We start from the raw sequence: 20,692 nt of genomic DNA, 5'->3' as shown, positions 1-20,692 counted from the left end.
TGTATATATCCATCGGAACCTTAAGAACACCTCAAGAGATGCTGCTCAGAAAATATTGCTTGATAGCAAACCAGATAAACTTTGATTCTCACTGCTGCTTTCAGTTATTTTGCTATTCTAAAAAACCTTTATTATATCTTCTATGGAAAATAGTTGTTTTCACTGTTTTGACCATCTAAGCCATAGCCTTTCAAACTTTTTCAGGCAACAGAACAAGTTTTTTTTTTTTAAAGTCCCAGAACCTTTAATCAAGAAACAAAGCTGTAGCAATAGAAAATTGGCTGCGTTTGAGTGGTTATGCCTTCCATGGCACTCATTTTGTACATAGGCATAACTCCTTTTGTAGCCATTTAATGAGTACATCTTCAACATAATCTAAGAATGTCAAATGTGCCCACCAGTTCAAAAATTTTGCCTGATGTTATATTGTCTTGTATTTCCTATGAAACTCCAAGATTTTTCCATGGTGCTTCAGCAATATTGGGGCCAATTTATCCTGCTGTGAATTTAGAATTAGATGCATTGGTATGCATTTAACTTTGGGTTTTTTGGTTTTTTTTTTTTAGTATTTTATTGGCCAGTCACTGTTCCTAGATCTTTTCAATAAACTTTGGTAATCATAAGCATTATTATAGTGCTCGTCCTAGTACATAAAGTTTTATTATGTGATTTACTGTATGAACTGTTAGTAATAATAACAGTTAATTGCACTGATTTTCTTCACATTGTGAAACTAGGTTGATTCATTTATTTAAAATGTTACAAAGGAAAATGTACAAGTATACCATTTGTTTTTGAAATATAACTAGGTGCACAAAACAAGCTTTTTTTTTTTAACAATTCACAGCTGGTACAGATTGGAGCAAAGTTTATGTTTGTTACTGGAATGTTTGTCTCAGGATGTGTCACAATTCTTTTTGGGTGAGTATAGATTTCTGTTTTATACAGCAACTTTTCCTAAAAGTCCCACTGTGTTTTTGTGGCTAGTGTATTTTAGCATATGTATCTGCTTTCTTTTTTTTAACTAGACTTGCTATTTGAAAGGGAGGATTATCACTAGAGGTCATTGTCTTAGTCCCTTTGAAGAGTTTTTTTTAATATAATATTTTATTGAGATTTTAAAGATACATATTTAAAAGTTAGAAATGAAAAGGAAAATTTGAAATACAAAATATAAAGAAAAGAAAAAGAAAAGGTGAGGTAAAGTAAAAGAAAAAAAGATATGAAAAATAGATAACTTCCAGTCTATCTCTGGTCTTAGAAATAATAAGGCTATCATAAGTGCTAGTTTTTAATTCATTAAATAGGAATAATTCTTTGTCTAAACATATCCCATTACATTTATAATCTAATCTTCAAATCCCCATGTAAGCTTCATCCCACCTGCATTTTGCAAATAGTCCATCAATGGTTTCCATTCTTTAAGGTAGTAGTTGTTTGAGTTTTCTTTTAATAAGCAAGTCAGTTTATCATTTTCTGCCATATCCACCAGTTTTAACAACCAGTCTTGTATTGTTGGTAGTGTCAGGGTTTTCCAAAATTGTGCATAAAGAAGTCTTGCTGCGGTAATCACGTATTGAGTAATTCTAATAAGATGTTTTCCTATTTGAAAGTCCATTATCCCCAACAGGAAGAGTTCTGGTTTAAATGGGATCTATATTTGTAGTATGCTCTGCATCAACATTTATATTTGAGTCCAAAATTTCTTTGCAATTTTACATGTCCACCACATATGGTAAAATGACCCCTCTTGTTGGTTACATTTCCAACAAACGTTGGAAATTGTCCCATACATCTTTGATAGTCTTTGGGGTGTCATATACCATTGATACATCATTTTATAGAAATTTTCTTTCAAGTTATAACATAAAGTAAATTTTAATCCTTTAGACCACATATTTTCCCATTGCTGCATATGTATATTATGTCTAATATTTTTTGCCCATTTAATCATGCATTCTTTAACTTGTTCTTCAACCATTTCTTCTCTCAACAATAATTTGTACATTTTTGCTATTAAATGTTCATCCGTTTCACATAATTGGATTTCAAATTCTGATTTATTCTGTTCAAATCCAAATTCTTTTTTATCAACTTTAAATTTTTCTTTGTATTGCATATAAGAAAGCCGTCCCTTTGAAGAATTAAAGTATTTTTTTTTTCTCCATTCCTTTTGATATTAGACTGTGTGTCCCAGGCAATTATCCTGACCCTGATAAATTTAGCAGGGTGAAACATTTGTTAGTACTTCCATGTTTTGGAGCACTGCTGGAAATGCAGACTACTTTTATTTTATTCTGAAGTAGAATACTGCTAAACTAATCAATATACTATGACTTTAACATCTGTACGAATGTCAGTACCATAAAATGCTTAGCTCTTTCCAGATAAAGAAAGATGATATATTCACTGACCTTTATTTAATGGAAAACATCACATAGCATGGCTATTATCTTATGAAAATAGCCATATACTTAAGACAAGTCAACCTTTACAGTAGAAAGTACTGTAAGATATATCCACAACTCAGTTTATTTGTGCAAGTGGCCAGATGGATATCTGCCAGAAAAATTGTCACGTAGAATCATTTTTCAGTGCAGTATTTGGATTAATTGCAGCCATTCTTTTGCACAGCAAGAGTTTCACAAATTGAATGGGAGGCCACTGTATTGAAACAACTTGTTAAGTCATGATTTTTAACACACAACAATGTCTGGATTGCACATAACAACAGCCCATAACAAGTAGATTGATACATCATGCTTTTTTGTTGTTGTTAAGTCGTGTCCGACTCTTCGTGACCCCATGAACCATATTGTGCCAGGCCTTCCTGTCCTTCACTGCCTCCCTGAGTTTGCTCAGTTTCATGCTCAACATCATGCTTAGTTGACAACAAACCACAATATAGTTTAGTACTGTGGATTAATTTGGCCAGAGAGAGAGAGAAGATGACACTATGACTACCATGTGCACTAGCAGCTCACCCTGGATGAAATGTCAACCCCAGAAAAAGTTCCCTAGTCATGCCATGCCATGATGATTAGGTTACCCAAGCAGAAAGACATTTGCTTCTGTTATTAAAACAGGATTCTCTCCTTTATGAGATAGAGTGATGTATTGTATCTTTCTCTTTAGATTTTTGGACAAAGCACCTGATGGGCCAGTATTCATAGGGCTGTGTTTTCTGGTTCGAGCAATGGATGCCATCGGTTTTTCTGCTGCGGGGACAGCCTCATTTTCTATTCTCATAAACACTTTCCCCCAAAATGTAGCTACAGCTATGGTATGTATGAAGCCGATCAAAACCATGTCATGTTGTGATGACTTCTGGGAAAATAGACCTAGCTCTGCTGGGGAACATAGGGTCAGATGAATGGCTATTTAAAATGCCTACATAGTGTACATCTAACAACATTTCTAACACGATGTATACTTTGGTTCTCTGAATACAGTATGCGTGACCATCACTTAGGATGAGCACCTCTTTTCTAAAAAAAATCTAAAAGCTCCCCACCCCTGCCAACATAGTATTTTCCAGCCTAATACACAACAAAAGAACACAGTCCCTTTCTTGAAAGCTACTGTGCTGCTTTTGCTTTTCTGCCTCTCCTTACCCCAAGCTTTCATTTAATCTTCAATCTGGCACCCGTTTTGCAGCCTCACCCCAAAGCGTGCCTTCTCTGTCGCGGCCCCCACCACCCTCTGGAACAGCATCCCCTCAGAGTTCAGGACAGCGCCCTGTCTCCTGGGGTTCCAGAAAGCTCTCGAGACCTGGCTTTGGGGTCAGGCCTGGGGTTAATGTGTTTGTGGGGCCCCTGGTCTGCTTTGTTATTGTTATGATTGTTTTAGTCCAGGCTGCCTGTGGTGCTGTATTTTTTTAAACTGCTTTTATTGTTTTTGTATTTGTAAACTGCCCAGAGCCTATGAGAGTGGGCAGCTATAATTAATAATTAGTAATAATAATAATAATAAAACACAATCATAATGCATGATATGTATTTCACTATCTTTTTCTTTCCATCCCAATTGGACCCTGTTGTATATTCAGGGAGAGGAAACAAGTATATTATGATTATGATTATTAGATATTTATCCTGCCTTTTTTATATATAACTCAAGCTGGTCAACTTACCTAGTACTAATAATAGCGGGTCAGAATATCATGGTGATGATGGGTATTGGGAAGGTACAGTGGGAGACTGGGGGTGGGACGCTTTTGGGGAACGCGGGCCCGGTGCCAAGTACCACTACCACATTCCAGCCCCCAGAACTCAACCCCATTTCCTGGACAGCAGGCCTTCAGAGGCCCTGGGTTTTGGCCGTTGCTGCTAAATGCCAGATAAGCCTGCAATAAAACTCCCTCATCTGTGATTTAATGACCTGGTATGTATTACCAAGACCTGGCTGGGTCCAGAGTGGGGTAGTCCCCTCTTGGAAATGTGCCCAGCGGGATTTCATGTGTGACATCAGCCAAGACTCCGGGGCGGGGGTGTGGCGGTTATCATCCAGGAGTCTCTTGCGGCTTTCAGGGATGCTGTTTCATAGGTTGCCGGATGTGAGACCCTGTTCCTTAAGTTGGGCTGTAGGGATCAGTTGGGATTGTTGCTACTGTATAAGCCTCCCTGCTGCATAGCAACCTCCCTGAGGGACAGCTCCTTGACTCTGTCTCGGGGTTGGCAGTGGAATTCCCCAGGCTTATGGTTCTTGGAGACTTCAGTCTGCCTTCTCTGGAAGCAGGGTCCGAGGTGGCTCAGGAATTAATAGCCACCATGACAGCCATAGGCCTATCCCGGGTCATCCAGGTCCTGACGCAGGGCAGTGGTCGCACACCTGATCTGGTTTTCCTGCTGGAGCAGTGGCAATGTGATCTGAAGTTGAAGGAGTTCTCTGTAGCTCCCCTGTCATAGTGAGATCATGAGATTCTCTGACACTGCCTCCTGCTGCAGGGAGGTGGGACCTATTAGATTGGTCTGCCCCCAGTGACTAATGGACCCTAATGGGTCCCAGAAGGAACTGGGTGTTGTTCCCGGTGGTCTGCTCTACAGCTGTCTGAGGCCTTGGTTGTCACTTGGAATGAGATGGTGGCTGAGGTTTTGGATCAGATCATGCCCATGTGACCTCTCCTGTCCCATGGATCCCGTTGCTCTCCATGGTTTATGGAAGATCTGAGAAAGATGAAACAGGAGAAGCAAACGCTGCTGGAGGTTGATGAGGGTTGAACTTAATCGAACATGGGTGAGAACCGCTATTAAGGCCTATCTAGTGGAGGTAAGGGTGGCGAAATGACAATACTTTTCTGCCCTTATTGCATCTGCAGATAGCCACCTGACAGCTTTATTTAGGGTGACATGAGCCCTCCCAGGGAAGGAGGACTCAGAAGTTCTTTTACAGGGCTGCACAGAAGAATTTGCAGATCACCTGTTGGACAAAATCACTCAAATTTGTTCCCAGTTAGATGCCAGCTTTGGTTCAGGTCTGGTGCAGGTGCCTGGGACACAGTCTTGCTTGGTTATCTGGGAATGGTTTGAACCTGTTTGACCTGAGGAAGTGGACATGGTCCTTATGACTGTGAGCTCAGCCACCTGCTCCTTAGATCTATGCCCCTCCTGCCTAGTTAAGGTTGCTCAGGGGGTGTTGTATGATTGGGTTCTAGCAGTGGTTAATTCATCCTTGAGAGAGGGGGTTGTTCTGGCGACCTTTAAGGAGGCTTTGGTCCGCCCCCTCCTCAAGAAGCCATCATTGGACCCCACTATACTGGACAATTTTCATCTAGTATTGAACCTCCCTTTCTTAGGGAAGGTTGTGAAGAAGGTGATTGAGCAGAAGCTTCAGCAGGCCCTGGATGAAGCAGATTATTTGGACCCCTTTCAGTCAGGATTCAGGCATGGGCATGGGACGGAAATGATATGGATCATGCTTTCAGATGATCTCTGGCAGGAGTGGGACGGGGTAGTGCATCTGTCCTTGTTCTCCTTGACCTCTCGGTGGCCTCTGAGTGCCTTTTCTGCTGTGGCTTCTGCTTTCAGGAACATTATCCCCCCTGAGGTGAGGTTAGCCCTGTCCCCATTAGCCATTTGGAGGGCTCTGAAAACATGGTTCTTCCAGTAACTTTGGGGATCCCGTGGGGATCCTGCATGATGGTTTCACTGTGTTTAGATGGATGTTCCCCCACAATCTTGCTTCTATTATCTTATTTATCTTGTTTTCATTTATTTTTTAAAGTGTTTTAATAGTAGTGATATTGTTTTAACTATTGGTTATACGCCATCTAGAGTCGCATTTAGTGAGATGGGCAGTTATATAAATGTGTTAAATAAATAAATACTCCTGCCTCCTCCTATTTCCCCCATAACAACAACCCTGTGAGGTGGGTTGGGCTAAGAGAGAGTGATTGGCCCCAAGTCACCCATCTGGCTTTAATGCCTAAGCAACATAAATAGCACTATTCTTTCTAATAAATAACCTTTAACATGATACAGTGGTTAAAATGCTGAACTTGGATTTTGGAGACTCAGGTTCAAGTCCCATTCAGCCACAAATTTGCTAGGGAATTTTGGGCCAGGCGCACTCTTTTTCACTCTGTTGTATCCCACAGGGTTACTCTTGTGAAGATAAAAAAAGCAGCTGGAGAAAAAGTGTGATGTATAGTAATAATAATAAAAAATATATACAATCCTGTATTACATAAAAACTTGGAGCCCTCCCTTTTCCCTTCTCTTCTTTCTGTATAGCACAAGAGTCCATTGCTTGCTGATTGTTTCTACAGTATTTTATTTCACATTTCAGAGCAGAAAAGTAAGTTTTAAGGATTCTAGAAAGAGTGTTTTGAAACATCAAACACATTTTAAGCATTAAAAAATGTTAAATAAGCAGAAGCATTTTAGAACTTAAAATGACAACACAGAGCAATTCAGGGTAAGATTAGTTACATAATATAAAACAACAAGCAGAGGCAGAGAAAAAAATCCAGTTCAATATTATTAATTAAATGGGGACTTGTTTATGAAAACTTATTCAAAAATGATCAAAATGATCAAACCTACACTATGCGTATATTTCATAAATAGGAGGCCATCACTGAAATGATCCTGTCCTTTGCCAGCTGCTTGTTTGACCTGAATAGCTAACAATTCAGAATAATCTAATCTAGGAGGCCAGAAAAGTTGATTGGGGTGTAGTCCTTTTAATAATTTTTTTTCTTGTGCCTTTGAGTCAGCATTGACTCCTGGCAACAGCCTGGACTAGTCCCTGCAGTTTTCTTGGCAAGATTTCAGAAGTAGTTTGCCATTGCCTCCTTCTTGGGGCTTAGAGAGAGTGACTGGACCGAGGGCACCCAGCTGGCTTTGTGTCTAAGGTGGGGCTAGTCTGGTTTCTTGTCTGGTGCCTTAACCACTACACCAAACTGGCTTGTCCCAGGCTTAATTAAGGTTCTGCAATGCAGAAAATGGAGGCACTTTATCTCTAACCAAAGCTTAAGGCAGCTGACTTTGCTTCAGTGGAAAGGTCTTCTGTGATCTGTCCAGAAAAACCATAGAGGGCCAGTGAAGCATTGCTTTAAAATGGCACAGCAATTCAGTGAAACAGGGTGTCATATTATTTTGCAGAGTTTTAACCAGTCATAAGAATGATCAGCCTTTTAAAATGCACTAGCAATTATTGTAGTGGGGTTCAGTACACATGTTACATACTTAGATTAGACAAGTCATACAAATCATTCTTACAGTACTCTTGTTGATAAATGGTAGTTATTCACCAAGACCATGATTTTCTGCTGGTGCAAGAAGTCCATCCTTTCTCACTGCATTTCTGCCTCTTCCTTCTTTTTAGGGCATTCTTGAAATTTTTACTGGATTGGGATTAGTGATGGGGCCCCCAATTGGTGGCTTTTTGTACCAGAGTTTTGGCTATGAAGTCCCTTTCATTGCACTTGGAAGTACAACGCTGCTCATGGTGCCTCTGAACATGTATATCTTACCAAATTATGGTAGGTGGAGGTTTTATTGCCTTCCTTTTTAAAACTGGGGAAGAGAAGGGGAAAAAAAGGTTTGTGCTGTTTAATTCAACTACAGGTAGTCCTCGACTTATGACAATTTATTTAGTGACTGTTCAAAGTTATGATGGCACTGAAAAAAGTGACTTACAACTAGTCCTCACGCTTATGACAATCGCAGTGTCCCCACGGTCATGTGATCAAAGTTCAGGCACTTGGCAACTAGCATGTATTTATGATAGTTGCAGCGTCCTAGGGTCACATGATTGCCATTTGCGACCTTCCCAGGGAGCTTCTGACAAGCAAAATCAATGGGAAACCACATGATTCATTTAACAACTATGTGATTCGCTTAATGACCACCACAAAAAATTGGGTGTGATCATGTGATGCCTTGCTTAATGATCACACTGCTTAACAATGAATTTTCCAGTCCCTATTGTGGTCATAGTCAAGGACTACCTGTAATGAAGTTTCTTTCCTGGAGAGTGGGCTATTGTTTATTTTTGTTACTATTATCCCTAGTAGTCTCTGGCTGTAATCCATAGAACTCTTTTCCATAATTTCATGGATTTTAGAGTTGTGCAGTGCTGTGATAAAATTTCAGAAAATACCTTTTCAGGTACTTGGGAGCACAAACAGCACCTGTTTGCAACTCTTGAAAGCAGCTTCATCTTCTCCCATGATTGCATGCTGCTACATGATTTCAGGAAAAGATGGGGTTGTTTTAAAAAATTGCAGAGAGGTGCTACACACCAGAACTCTACTGTAATGCTTTTTGTCTTAAATGGCAGTCTGACCTCACATGCCTCAGTGAAAGCTTAGAAAGCAGTGAGAGACAGGAGAGATGATGATAGCACAATGAAAAAATCTTGTGGGTATTTCAGGTGGGTGTGTCCTGCAGGAAGAAATTGCTTTTTTTGTTTCTTTGAAATAAATGCATTAAAGGTAGACACCTCTGACTGTGTTTCTACAGTGCTGAAAATTAATTTCATATAAATTTATATGAAATTTAATGAATACAATTTAATAAATAAATGTACTAAATAAATAAATAATTATAGAAACATTATTGCCAATGGAGTGTGTCAGCCACTCTGATAAGCATGTTCTGCAGGTTCTTATAGCATTTTAAATGCTTGGAAATGGGCTGGGCTGAAGTTGACATTGAGACGAGAAATTTATTTGGGCATAATACTTCCAGCTGTCTTATCATTCTCTATATCCGTCTATATGCTGTACAAGTAGTTCTCAGTTTAAGAATGAGTTTTGTTCCCAAGGTCTGTCCTTAAGTCGAATTTGTATGTAAGCCAGAACAGTATTATTGTTATATTAATTAATTAATTAATTAAATGAATAATACATTGTATAATTAACTTGAACCATTGCATATTTAACTTGAATCATGTGTATTTAACTCAAATTTTGCTACAATAGATTCCATTCTTAACTATGGGTCGTTCTTAAACCAGGTGTTCTTAACCCAGGGACTACCTGTACGCTACTACTGCTTCATTATATACAGTATATAGGGTGCTAGTTTCTGTCCTGACATATGGAGCCTGCTAATAATTGATATTTTAAATGATTCCTGTTAATTCTTGTTTATAAGAAAATGCATGATGAATACAATTTGTGAATCAGCCTGCGTAACTGAAACAACTGGTTAGGCATAAACAGGGAAAGGCTATCTTCCCCTTTCTTTATCTGAATTCAGGACTGTAGGCTCAGGGCAAGGACTAATAGATTTTAATCTGTAAAAAAATTGTTACAGATTAGTTACTATAATAATTAATGTTATATTCTGTGTTTTTCTAATTACAGATTCAGTCCCTAAAAAAGATTCGTTCTTGAAGCTTATTGTTCTACCAAAAGTTCTAATCCTTTGTCTAGCTATATTTGGACTAAGTGCAGGCTTAGCCTTTCTAGATCCTACAATGTCATTATTTGTCTTGGAAAAAGTAGGTACTTCTAGGAACAAAAAAATCTTTTAGATACATCCTATCCATTCGAAAATAACTCTTTAAGCTTAATAGATTTGATGAAAGATTTATAAATCCTGGGTCTAAGAAATATTAGCTGCTGGATTTGCCATTCAAATCTCTAGGTGCCTCTTCCTATACTGTAACTTTAATTAAGGGTGTCAAAGGGCCATATGTGCTCCAAAAAGCAAATGAGCTCATGTCTCAGAAATTATAACTTTTAAAACAATGGAAGGAGAAAATTATTAAAATTAAATACAATGGATGTGATTAATCTTCAGCCATGTAGTCAGTAAAGTAAATGGAATGAAACATAGGTATCCCTGGGGGGATAAGAAGGGGCAACGGACAAAATGGGTATCACAATGTCATGGGTACAACTCCGCCCCTTAGGTATTTGCATGAGATGTGATGCAAATACAAAACCAGTGGAAATTGCATTATGATACCCCAGCACACGTTTGCATTATTTTGGCATCATTGTGGTTAGGAGCAAATCCCTGTAGAATGAAATAAAATTTATAAGTTCATTCTGGTACCACCCATTCTTTTTCCCCTGCTCACCTCTTAAAGACTGAATGTAGCCCTTGGTTTGGAAAAAATTATGTCCCCTGTTTCAAGCCAAAACTGGGTTGGAGAGGGAGAGATGTGAGAAAAGATAAAGCTCAGTCAACTAGGTTGGTTGGTGGGTGACAAATCCTCCTTTTGTACTTGTGAGCTAAAGTCAGACAGACATGTTAGTGATTCCAAATGCATATACATTTGAAACATATTTACAAATGCCACTCCATTTTAGGCTAATTATAATTAAGGACAATACTGTTGGTTTATTTTTAATTCTTAGCTCACAATTAGTGCAATTATATAATTACATATAATCATAACATTTTCAATAGACTAAAAATTCAGCCTATTTCTCTGCCATTATTAGATATTCATCCTCTTTTTTTAAGGGTTACTGGTGTTTTGTTTTGTTTTTAAAGTACAAATGTCACTTCGTGATTTGATATTGTATGTGTGTGTTGCATAGAAATGTATCATGAATGCATCTTGCTTTGCTCCAATAATTGTGAACTGTTACCTGAACCTCAAGTACTGATTTCTCTGTGTTCTTGGATCTGCCCCTTCATTGAAATTAATGGGAACATGATCGACTGTATTGTGTATCATCAGACTAACAGATACAATGGCCTAGGGCTGGAATAGACAGTATGGTTTCCTCCAGATGTTTTGGACTTCAAAATCCTTCAGCCCTTTAAGCTGAATGGTGGGAACTCCATAGGTAATAATGAGGGATCCAACTGGTTAGGATTATAGAGAAGTCCCTTCAGGAGCTGTGCCTAGGTTCCAGAATTTCCATCAACCATCTTATTTCCTCATTAGGGGTTTGGATTGATGAAGATCTTCTTTGTTAGGAAGGCCTTTAATGTTTAATTTGGTTGTGTGGGTAATTAAACAGATGTTTTAATACCTTATTTGTTACTGCTACTGCAGTAACACTTATTATTCTGTAGTTTTAGGGAAGTTGTGATCCATCTAGAAATATGTATAGGATAGCCGGGAGTTAAATGTTTTAAATAAATAAACTGATGAAGTCTTAATTCAGAACATCTGAAAGGCCTCAGAATGCCTCTGATAGATATGGCAGAAAATGACAAACTGATTTGCTTATTAAAAGAAAACTCAAATAACTATTACCTTAAAGAAAGGAAACCATTGATGGACTATTTGCAAAATGCAGGTGGGGTGAAGCTTACATGGGGATTTGAAGATTAGATTATAAATGTAATGGGATATGTTTAGACAAAGAATTATTCCTATTTAATGAATTAAAAACTAGCACTTATGATAGCCTTATTATTTCTAAGACCAGAGATAGATTGGAATTTATCTGTTTTTCATATCTTTTTTTCTTTTACTTTACCACACCTTTTCTTTTTCTTTTCTTTATATTTTGTATTTCAAATTTTCCTTTTCATTTCTAACTTTTAAATATGTATCTTTAAAATCTCAGTAAAATATTATGAAAGGCCTCAGAATGCCTGTTATTCAACAGACTAGAACAGAATCTGTTCAGTTAATATCATATGCTATTTTTATGCCTTAACATGAATATTGGCTTTCTTTCTATAGTTTAAATTGCCAGCAGGCTACGTAGGATTAGTCTTCCTGGGATTAGCACTCTCTTATTCTGTAGCTTCACCACTTCTTGGTTTTCTAAGTGATAAAATACCGGTGAGTAGAAAATCTTACTCCAGCCTTATTTTAATTTGTAAAGTTCTATAGTGCCTTAAGTGAACCAAATTTGCATCCTAGAACATGTAATGTACTGGTCTTTCTCTTGAGACCAGTCAGCCTGGAGAATGAATGTAGAAAAAAGCTTGAAGGAATCTATTAAACTAAAAGGCTATCTAAAACAATATGAATATGAATGCTAGGTTCTGTTTGAACTGACGTGGAATATATGAAATGACATATAATGTGAGATTTCTCAGTTATTTCACTTTATTCCCTATTGGTTGAATTAATGCATTCAGTTTACTCAAATATGATATTTTGGTGAGAGTCAAGTTCTTTGTCTATCTCTTACAGTGGTTAAGGAAGTGGCTGTTAATCTTTGGAGGTTTGCTGACTGCATTATGCTATTTTTTCTTAGGACCAGCTCCCATCTTGCATATTGAAAGGTAAAATATACTTCACTGACTTCTCCACCACTGACAGTTTTCCTGTTCTGAAATTTTCCTATTCTTCAAGTCATCAATGAGAAGGGCTGTGTATATACTACCTTCCAATATCAAAAATTTGTACCCTGATAAATGAATTCTGCTGTCTTGCATTAGGTATTCTTTTTAATGTTTTCTTCAGCCTGTGGACAGAATAAAGGCTATCTGGTTTTGTTTTTCCTTACCTGTGAATGGGAATGCTCAGAGACATTGTATCCCCAGATCAAGAATTCCATTGTCATCTCATTTCATTCAACTTTTTATCTGGAAAGATCAGAGTGGTATTCCTGGAAAATGGTACCAAATATATGAAGGGAATTAGGAGATTGCATGCTTTTCATTTACGTCAACAGGTATCAGTTTTCTAATAGGTGACTAGAGATTCAGCGATTGGCCCATGTTCTGGTCACTAAACTGCAGCCCTTCCCCAAATGGTATGTCGTTTCATGGGACTCAAAGTCGCATTTCCTGCTCCCTACCCTGGATCCTGTGCAGTGAGAAACATGGTTCTTGTTACTCATTGGCAAAATTAAACAATGGTTATGAAGTAAAGCTTATTAGACACCTTCAGGGAAATCAACACATCCCCATAGAAATTAGGCAGCTTTGAGCCCCAACAGCATTGGAATGTGTTAAAAATTATGAAGATTAGCCCAGAAATGGGGGTGCTAGTCTAAGGGCCCATCCACAGTACCAGGTTGCCCCATCATATAAGCCAACTGTTTCTGGAGGGCAGGAATGAGCAATGTCATCTTCTATCCATCCTCAGCCCAGTGTGAGTGTATACTCTGCCTGTTTTTTTTTTGTTTTTGTTTTTTGTTTTGCTCTGTGTTTAAAGGGGTGTTTTCCAGCTTGTGCCAGCTCAAGTGTTGCTATCCGGTTTGCTTGTTGCGTTTTGCTTTCTTGCTGGCAAACCCTGCACTTTAATTAGCCATGGTGCATAGTGGCTGGAATGCTCTCCCACCTGGATCACTAGTCTCTAATCTCTGCTCCAGCTACTGTTACTGTTGGTATAGTGTTGCATACCGGTTATAACATTTCTTTGACCTACAGAGGGTCACTGGTTCGAACTGGCAGAATCACTTCTGGTTTTGGTGTTGTCACGACTTTTCTTTCCTTGAGCTATTCACTTTTTCTTGGGTCTTCTTTTTAATAAGTCTATCAGTGCACCATTGAAATGTTGGGGTCTCTTCCCTTCCCTTCCCTTCCCTTCCCTTCCCTTCCCTTCCCTTCCCTTCCCTTCCCTTCCCTTCCCTTCCCTTCCAGATATTTTGGAAACTGGGGTGAAACTTTTCTCCCTTGAATGACAGAAAAATAATGAAATAATGTACCAGTAAACTTGTTTTAAAAAGCCCAATAGTAAAGGGGGTAGCTCAGGAAAAGAAAAATAGTAATTTAAAAGAAAAAAGCGTCTGCTGAGTTATGAACCAGTGAATCTCTGCATGTCAGTCACATGTTATAAGAACTGTGCTACTGAGAGACTTTTGTAACAGTAGCTGTGTCAGACATTATTGAGCCAAACCTGGGAAAATGCAAGAAAGGATTTTTATTTATTTATTTCAAAGTTGGTGGTTGTATCGGCATACATGCATATTTTGACAATTTAACACTGTTTGTATAGATTTAGCTTAACTCTAGATAGATATATTTTTATGAATATATACAATTGTCAATTACTTTCTTGGCATGGAAAGTTGGGAGGGCCTAGCAGCCAGGGAATTATTCAGTGGAGGGCTGCTGTAGCTGGCAATCCTGATTGAAAAGCTGGGAAATCTTCACTAAAGCAACCCAGAGTGCAGGCAGAATATTCTTAAACTGGCTTAGAATCTAGCCAGCACCAGCGTGGAACAGGAGAAGTTTAACATAACAGTGCCGATTAACAGAATGGAGCCTATGTACTGTTATTGCAGCCAGTGAAAATGACACTTAAGAGATTAAAAAAAAGTGGCAGACTCTAAATCTCTAAGGTCACTGTGAGTTGGGTAGCCATGATAGGTAGGTAGGTAGGTAGGTAGGTAGGTAGGTAGGTAGGTAGAGTACATACATACATACTATGAATTACAGCTGAAATGAAGCACTGTGTCTACGCTTATGATTTTGCAGCCAGCTTTGGCTTTTCATTCTGATGTTGATCCTGATCGGCTTTGCTCTTGCGATGATTGGCATGCCATTATTTCCTGAAATGCTCAGTTGTGCATAGTAAGTTATCTTCTCTTGATGTTTATGTTATTCTTTGATCTCAAGGGCTAGAGTAATTAACTACAGTACTATGTTAGAATTGCTTTAAATATACAAAAATGATTATTCTGGTTTAAACCAAATTATGATTTAGGGGGGTGGCTCTGCCGCTGTTTAGAAAAGCCTTTTCTTCTCTCTCACCCTGCCCTGGAGAATGACCAGTCTTGCTTATCATATGATACATCTACGGCTTCCATTTAACATAACCCAACACAAGGCATCATCATGCCACTCAGCATCTGTATGTGGAAAGGTCTGCATGCCATGGTTAATGGATTAATGTGTTGCACATACTTGGTCAACTTCCATTTATTCAATAAACTGGAGTAATCATCCCCCGATCCATGGCCACATGTGGCCCCTGAATTCTTTTTTTGGCCTTGGTGTTCCCCATTTATGATAGCTGAAAGCTAATGGCAATTTCCTGCTGTTTGAACTGGAAAACACATTAAAAAAGAATGTAACAAAGCCATATCCATTTAAACAAAGTACCCCCATGCCCCCCAATTGCCAACCCACATATCTGATACAGCCCTCGACCATTAATAACATTAAGTGTGGCCCTTGGCCAATCCCAGAAATAGTCACGATTAAGCAAACCATGGCAGAGTTCAGTGTGTAACCAAATCATTGAAAAGATTTTAAATGCTGTATTTATTCAACTGAGGAGAAAGAGAATCCTTGGTATTTTTCTTTTCTACACTTAAAGACAAAGCCGTTCTGTTGCAGATGTCACTGCTTTAGGATTCTATAAGTATTATCTTTCAGATTACTGCCTTCTAAAATATTTTGTAGTTGAGAATGAAAATATTGTCTTTGGAAATAACCCTGCTTCTGCCTTTCCTTCTGCAGTGAGAATGGTTTTGAAGAAGGATTAAGCTTGTTAGGGCTGGTGTCTGGACTCTTTGGTGCATTATGGGCACTTGGGTATGTAACACTCATCAAACGCCTGTATAATTCATGATAACAAATACAATTGCTGACCATTATGTAGACCAGAGAGCATCATCCAAGTACAAAAGGAACTCTTGCCCAAGGGGAGACACTTGTGGTACAGTGCTACATCATTTCACCATCAGGGTGCTATAGTGGTGCTTCGTGAGCAATAGAATGTGTAGACAGCCTTTATCTTCTAAAACAGGATACCCGAGGTTTACAAAATGGCACAGACATAGGAAGGAAGAATTATTATTGTTTCAAGTGATGACACTATTTTTATTTAATACTAGCCTGTGATGCTTACTCATCCACATCATATGCAGTCTTTGCTATAACAATCAGTGTTATAGCGAGAGAGGACAGGGCTTTCTCAGAAACATTGCTCCTTAAAGTTTGGCAATATATGATTTCTCCCAATATCTATATCCTCCGTAATTGTTGACTAACTCATGTAGGACCTTGCCAGAAGTATAAAAGATTGAACTCCATGAAGACACCAAAGCACATATACAGAATAATCATAGCTTGTCAAGATAGGGGCATGATTGTGTTTGATCTCTGGACCACAATCATGGTCATTTTGCTCTCCTTTGGATCTTTCTGTGTTATTAAGCAGGCCTTATTATTGCACTGAAAGCTGGTTATGAACACAGCTAAAGAACAGATATTACAATGTTTCCTTCACAAGCCAGTATTTTGTATGTAATGGAAAGGAAAGTAATATATCTGAACGTTTTCTGATTTTGATTTGAGATTTATAGTCTTAATACAACAAGTAAAACTAGCCATTTCCTCTTAAAAATAAATATAACATTGAAAAGCTAACTGATATAAGAACTTATTAATGTTAGCTGCTATAGTTGAATGCTATATTCATTCATAATGGGCAGAAAAACAAGGATAAAATCATATGAACAGATAAAAGGAGCTTTTTAGATTTATAGGAAGTCATACATTCTATTTCTAAACTTCTTTTTGCAGCTGCCAATTTTTTTTTTTTTGGCTTGTAGAAACAGACACTGAGCTTGACTCACTCGGTCATGAGCACATCTCAGAGCTTAAATTTCCTGACTGCCTAGAAAGATCAGGATGGATGCATATATGGAAGGGCTGGCTACTCCTTACTCATAGTGGCTTTTGCCATACCTACTGGTAGGAGAAGTCAACTTGGGACCAGTTGGACCAACTCCACCAACATGCTTGCTTCTGAATAATGAATCAAAATGATCCACTGTAGCCAGGGATAAGTCAGGAGTACTGGCTATACAAACCTGTCATCTGTGAAACTTCAGAGGAATTGTGCATTTTAAACATCTTCCCTTGCAGAAGACGTAAAACAGTTACTAGCCCTGAAGTTAAAGTAGTTTCTGTATCTTTATTTATAGATGTGGAAGAAAGTAGTTTTTATTATGTTTCTCTAGAGAAATGAGATGTGGCTTAACAGTTGATTCTTTGGGGTGGGGTAGTGTTTGGCTTCTGGAAGTGTCTCTTAATGCCAACTACATACACTTCTTTTTGATATTGAGCTTGATATACAGGGTGTACTAAAAGTCAATCACAGTATGTTTTATAGATTTTTCTTCAAAGAAAATGTTACTGTACTTAGAAATATTCAAAGGTCATACATTAAATGAGTAAGGAAGTGTTTAGAAATAAATGGCAACCAATTCTAACATTTAATATAATGTATATAATAAATAGTCTGTGGAGCCTGACTTTTAGTACATCCTGTATATTTATATCATATTTTGTAGTAGATCCAGGAACCTGTGGAGTGAGTGGCCAGCTGGCTCTTTGGGGATTCCTAAGTAATCTACAAACATAACAACCATCCTTTTCAAGTGAGAGGCAGAGGATGGAAGTCAAGGGGAAAAAATCAGGAATCTGTTTCTGTGGAGTCTTGGCTGATGGTCTTGGGGAGAAGCAAGGGCCTTATGAAACAGATTTCATGTGACTGAGCCTAGGAATTCAGGCCCATCACCCAAGTCTTAGGAGATTTGGAACCAGCAAGTTAAATTTGGCAGGGAATGCGCAGTTAGTCATGTCAGGAATCATTTGTTTTTTTTTCAGTGTGGCTTACTCAGTTTGGGTAGCTTTATGTGCACTCCTATTTTTGGTCTATCTCTTAGTCTACTCAGGCTGGTTACAGGTTAATGATGACTACCTTTGGTATGTGTCTCTCAGCCTCACACAAACTGTTACATCTCAAGTATTTTATCAAATCTTTGTTGTCTTTATTAAGATAAAATCATGTATTCTTTTTCATTCCAGGGTGGGGTTTGTCCTTAGCACCCTGCATTCGGAAACTACTTGGGCCTGGTAACCTTGGTTCAAAGGGCAAAACTGGAGCCATTTATTTAAAAGCTTATATCTGGGGAAGGAGGAGTTTCTACATCTAGAGTTCAGAAGTGGGTAGCATCTCCCCATTCCAGAATAGGTGGTAGTAGATTAGCTACCTGCCCAACTGGAATTGTTTCACCTGTGGAATAGCCATACCCAGACACCCCATGACTCAGGCAGAGGGGGTTGAGCATGGAGTTCCCAGAAGGAGCCTGGCAGGTTTACCTGGATGTTGATTACCCCAACCTCTTATTCCCTGCTACATATTTATTTCCTGATTTTTTTTTTATATCTATCTATCTATCTATCTTAGATCCATGATAAATTTGGTGTGTTTTTGTTCAGGTCTTTTGTAGGTCCAACTTTAGGCGGATTCTTAAATGAGAAAGTGGGTTTTGAATGGTCTGCAGCCATACAAGGAGGATTCTCATTGTTAAGTGTATGTACACTAACATGATTTATTCATTCTTTTATTATATTTAAATCTGAAATATCACAAATATACTAATAATTGCTTTCTGTCAAGGGACTGGCATCTGCAATTTTTTACATTTATGAAGCCATACAAAGGAAGAGGTACAGTGAAATTTTATTCTTTTTCTTAAAATCTGATGAAAGGAAGGGAATACTTTGCTACTGATTCTCATTTAGACTGCAAAAAATTAATGCCAATTTCTGTTAGCTCTTCTATGTTATTACTGGATTAATTGGCTGGGTGTTTTTACAGATATCAGCAGATGCCATTCAAATAGCATTATGAACAACATGCCAACTTGTCTCTTAATTTCGATATTTGCTTTTAAATAACCCATTAAATGAAACCAAATTAATCACTGGAAAATAACTGCATTGCTAAACATTCACACTGAGAGTGTTAGCCTACCCCAGTGTTGTGCAAACTTGGCCACTTTAAGATGAGTGGACTTCAACTCATGCTGGCTGGGGAATTCTGGGAGTTGAAGTCCACTCATCTTAAAGTGGCCAAGTTTGGACAACACTGGCCTACCCCATTCGCTATGGCATAGTTGCAAATGGCTATAATATATCCACTGCTGGCTCCTGCAAGCACAGATGTAGCTACTTAATTATTAAATAGTGGGTTGTTTTAATTATATTCCTTAAGTCTTTCATTGCAGATAAGGCTTATATCCAAATTTGAGATTTAAGTGGCCAAATATAGAGCACCAATTTTCATTCATTCATTCAATTTGTATAGCTGCCCATCTCACTTTCATATGACTCTAGGCAGCTTACAGTAAAGTAAATAAAATACACAAAATAAAAAATAAAAATAAAACACATAGCAGCCAGGCATTATCCAACCAATCATCCACAGAGCCAGGAGACAGGCTCTATTTCATGCCCAGGGCGCCAGGCTTGGGCACAAAACCAAGTTTTCAAGGCCTTACAAAAGGCTAACAGGGATGGGGCCAATCTAATTTCAGGGGGGATGATGTTCCAAATGATGGGTGCCATGGCAGAAAAGGCTTTCCTGGGCCCCACCAGCCAACACTCCGCAGCAAACAGAACTTAGAGGATGCCTCTCCTGCCAGTTCTAACAGGATACGTAGACACAACTGGGAAGAGACGGCCCCATAAGTAACCTGGTCCCAAGCCATGAAGGCTTTAAAAGTGACAACCAGCACCTTGAATTGCACCCAGAAGCACGCCAGAAGCCAATTCAGCTCACGGAGCAGTGGTGTTACATGCACTGAGTAACCGGGTCCAGTAACTGCCCATGCCACTGCATTCTGTACCAGTTGAAGTTTCTGAATACTCTTCAAGGGCAGCCCATATAAAGCAAATTGCAATAGTCCAGTTTGGAGGTCACAAGGGCATGAGTGACTGTGAAGAGGGTCTCCCAATCCAGGAACAGGCACAACTGACACACAACCCAAAGTTGCGCAAAGGCCCTCCTAACCACAGCTGCCACCTGGTCTTTAAGCAGGAGCTGCGAGTCCAGGAGGACCCTCCCACTGGGTCTGTCTGGAGCATTGCCACCCCATGCAGAACCGAACATGGAAGGTCCCTGATCAGGAGGTCAAAAACCCAGAGCCACTCAGTCTTACTTGGGTTGAGCTGAAGCCTGTTGTGCCCCATCCAGGCCCCCACAGCCTCCAGGCACTGAGAGAGAACCTCCATGGCATCACTCAGGTAGCCCAGGGTGGAGATATAAAGCTGAGTATCATCAGCATTCTGATGATGCCTCACCCCAAACTGTCAGATGACCTCACCCAGCAGCTTCAAGTAGATGTTAAACGAGGGGAGAGAGTACTGAGCTCTGCAACACCCCACAAAGGCGGAGCTACCAGCTGGATCTCTTCCCCCTTATCAACACCAACTGGAACTGAGCCCGGGGGATGGAGGAGAACCAGCACAACACTGTGCTGCCCACCCCAACTCCCAGAGCCAGTCCAGAAGGATACCATGATTGATGGTATTGAAAGCTGCTGAAAGGTCAAGAAGAGCAAGGATGGACA

At 39.0% G+C, this 20,692-nt stretch overlaps 1 protein-coding gene across 5 annotated transcripts in view; it reads left to right on the top strand.

Moving 5' to 3' along the window:
• Positions 1-20,692, top strand: part of SLC18B1 (solute carrier family 18 member B1) — a 30,103-nt gene that overhangs the window by 6,050 nt on the left and 3,361 nt on the right. For all 5 annotated transcript variants that reach the window (XM_088140925.1, XM_088140915.1, XM_007425933.4 and 2 more), the window contains 10 exons: positions 848-921; positions 3,136-3,283; positions 7,828-7,984; positions 9,815-9,951; positions 12,106-12,207; positions 12,565-12,656; positions 14,799-14,894; positions 15,786-15,860; positions 18,558-18,651; positions 18,739-18,788. In XM_088140925.1, coding sequence (XP_087997051.1) covers positions 848-921; positions 3,136-3,283; positions 7,828-7,984; positions 9,815-9,951; positions 12,106-12,207; positions 12,565-12,656; positions 14,799-14,894; positions 15,786-15,860; positions 18,558-18,651; positions 18,739-18,788 — 1,025 coding nt within the window. The remainder of the gene's footprint in view (positions 1-847; positions 922-3,135; positions 3,284-7,827; positions 7,985-9,814; positions 9,952-12,105; positions 12,208-12,564; positions 12,657-14,798; positions 14,895-15,785; positions 15,861-18,557; positions 18,652-18,738; positions 18,789-20,692) is intronic.

This window comes from Python bivittatus, unplaced genomic scaffold (genome assembly GCF_059951505.1).
Source record: "Python bivittatus isolate LINGU-HERP-01145 unplaced genomic scaffold, Pbiv_v1 ctg000020_np1212, whole genome shotgun sequence".
Classification (NCBI taxonomy): Eukaryota; Metazoa; Chordata; class Lepidosauria; order Squamata; family Pythonidae; genus Python; species Python bivittatus.
This window is presented reverse-complemented; position numbering and strand designations above follow the sequence as displayed.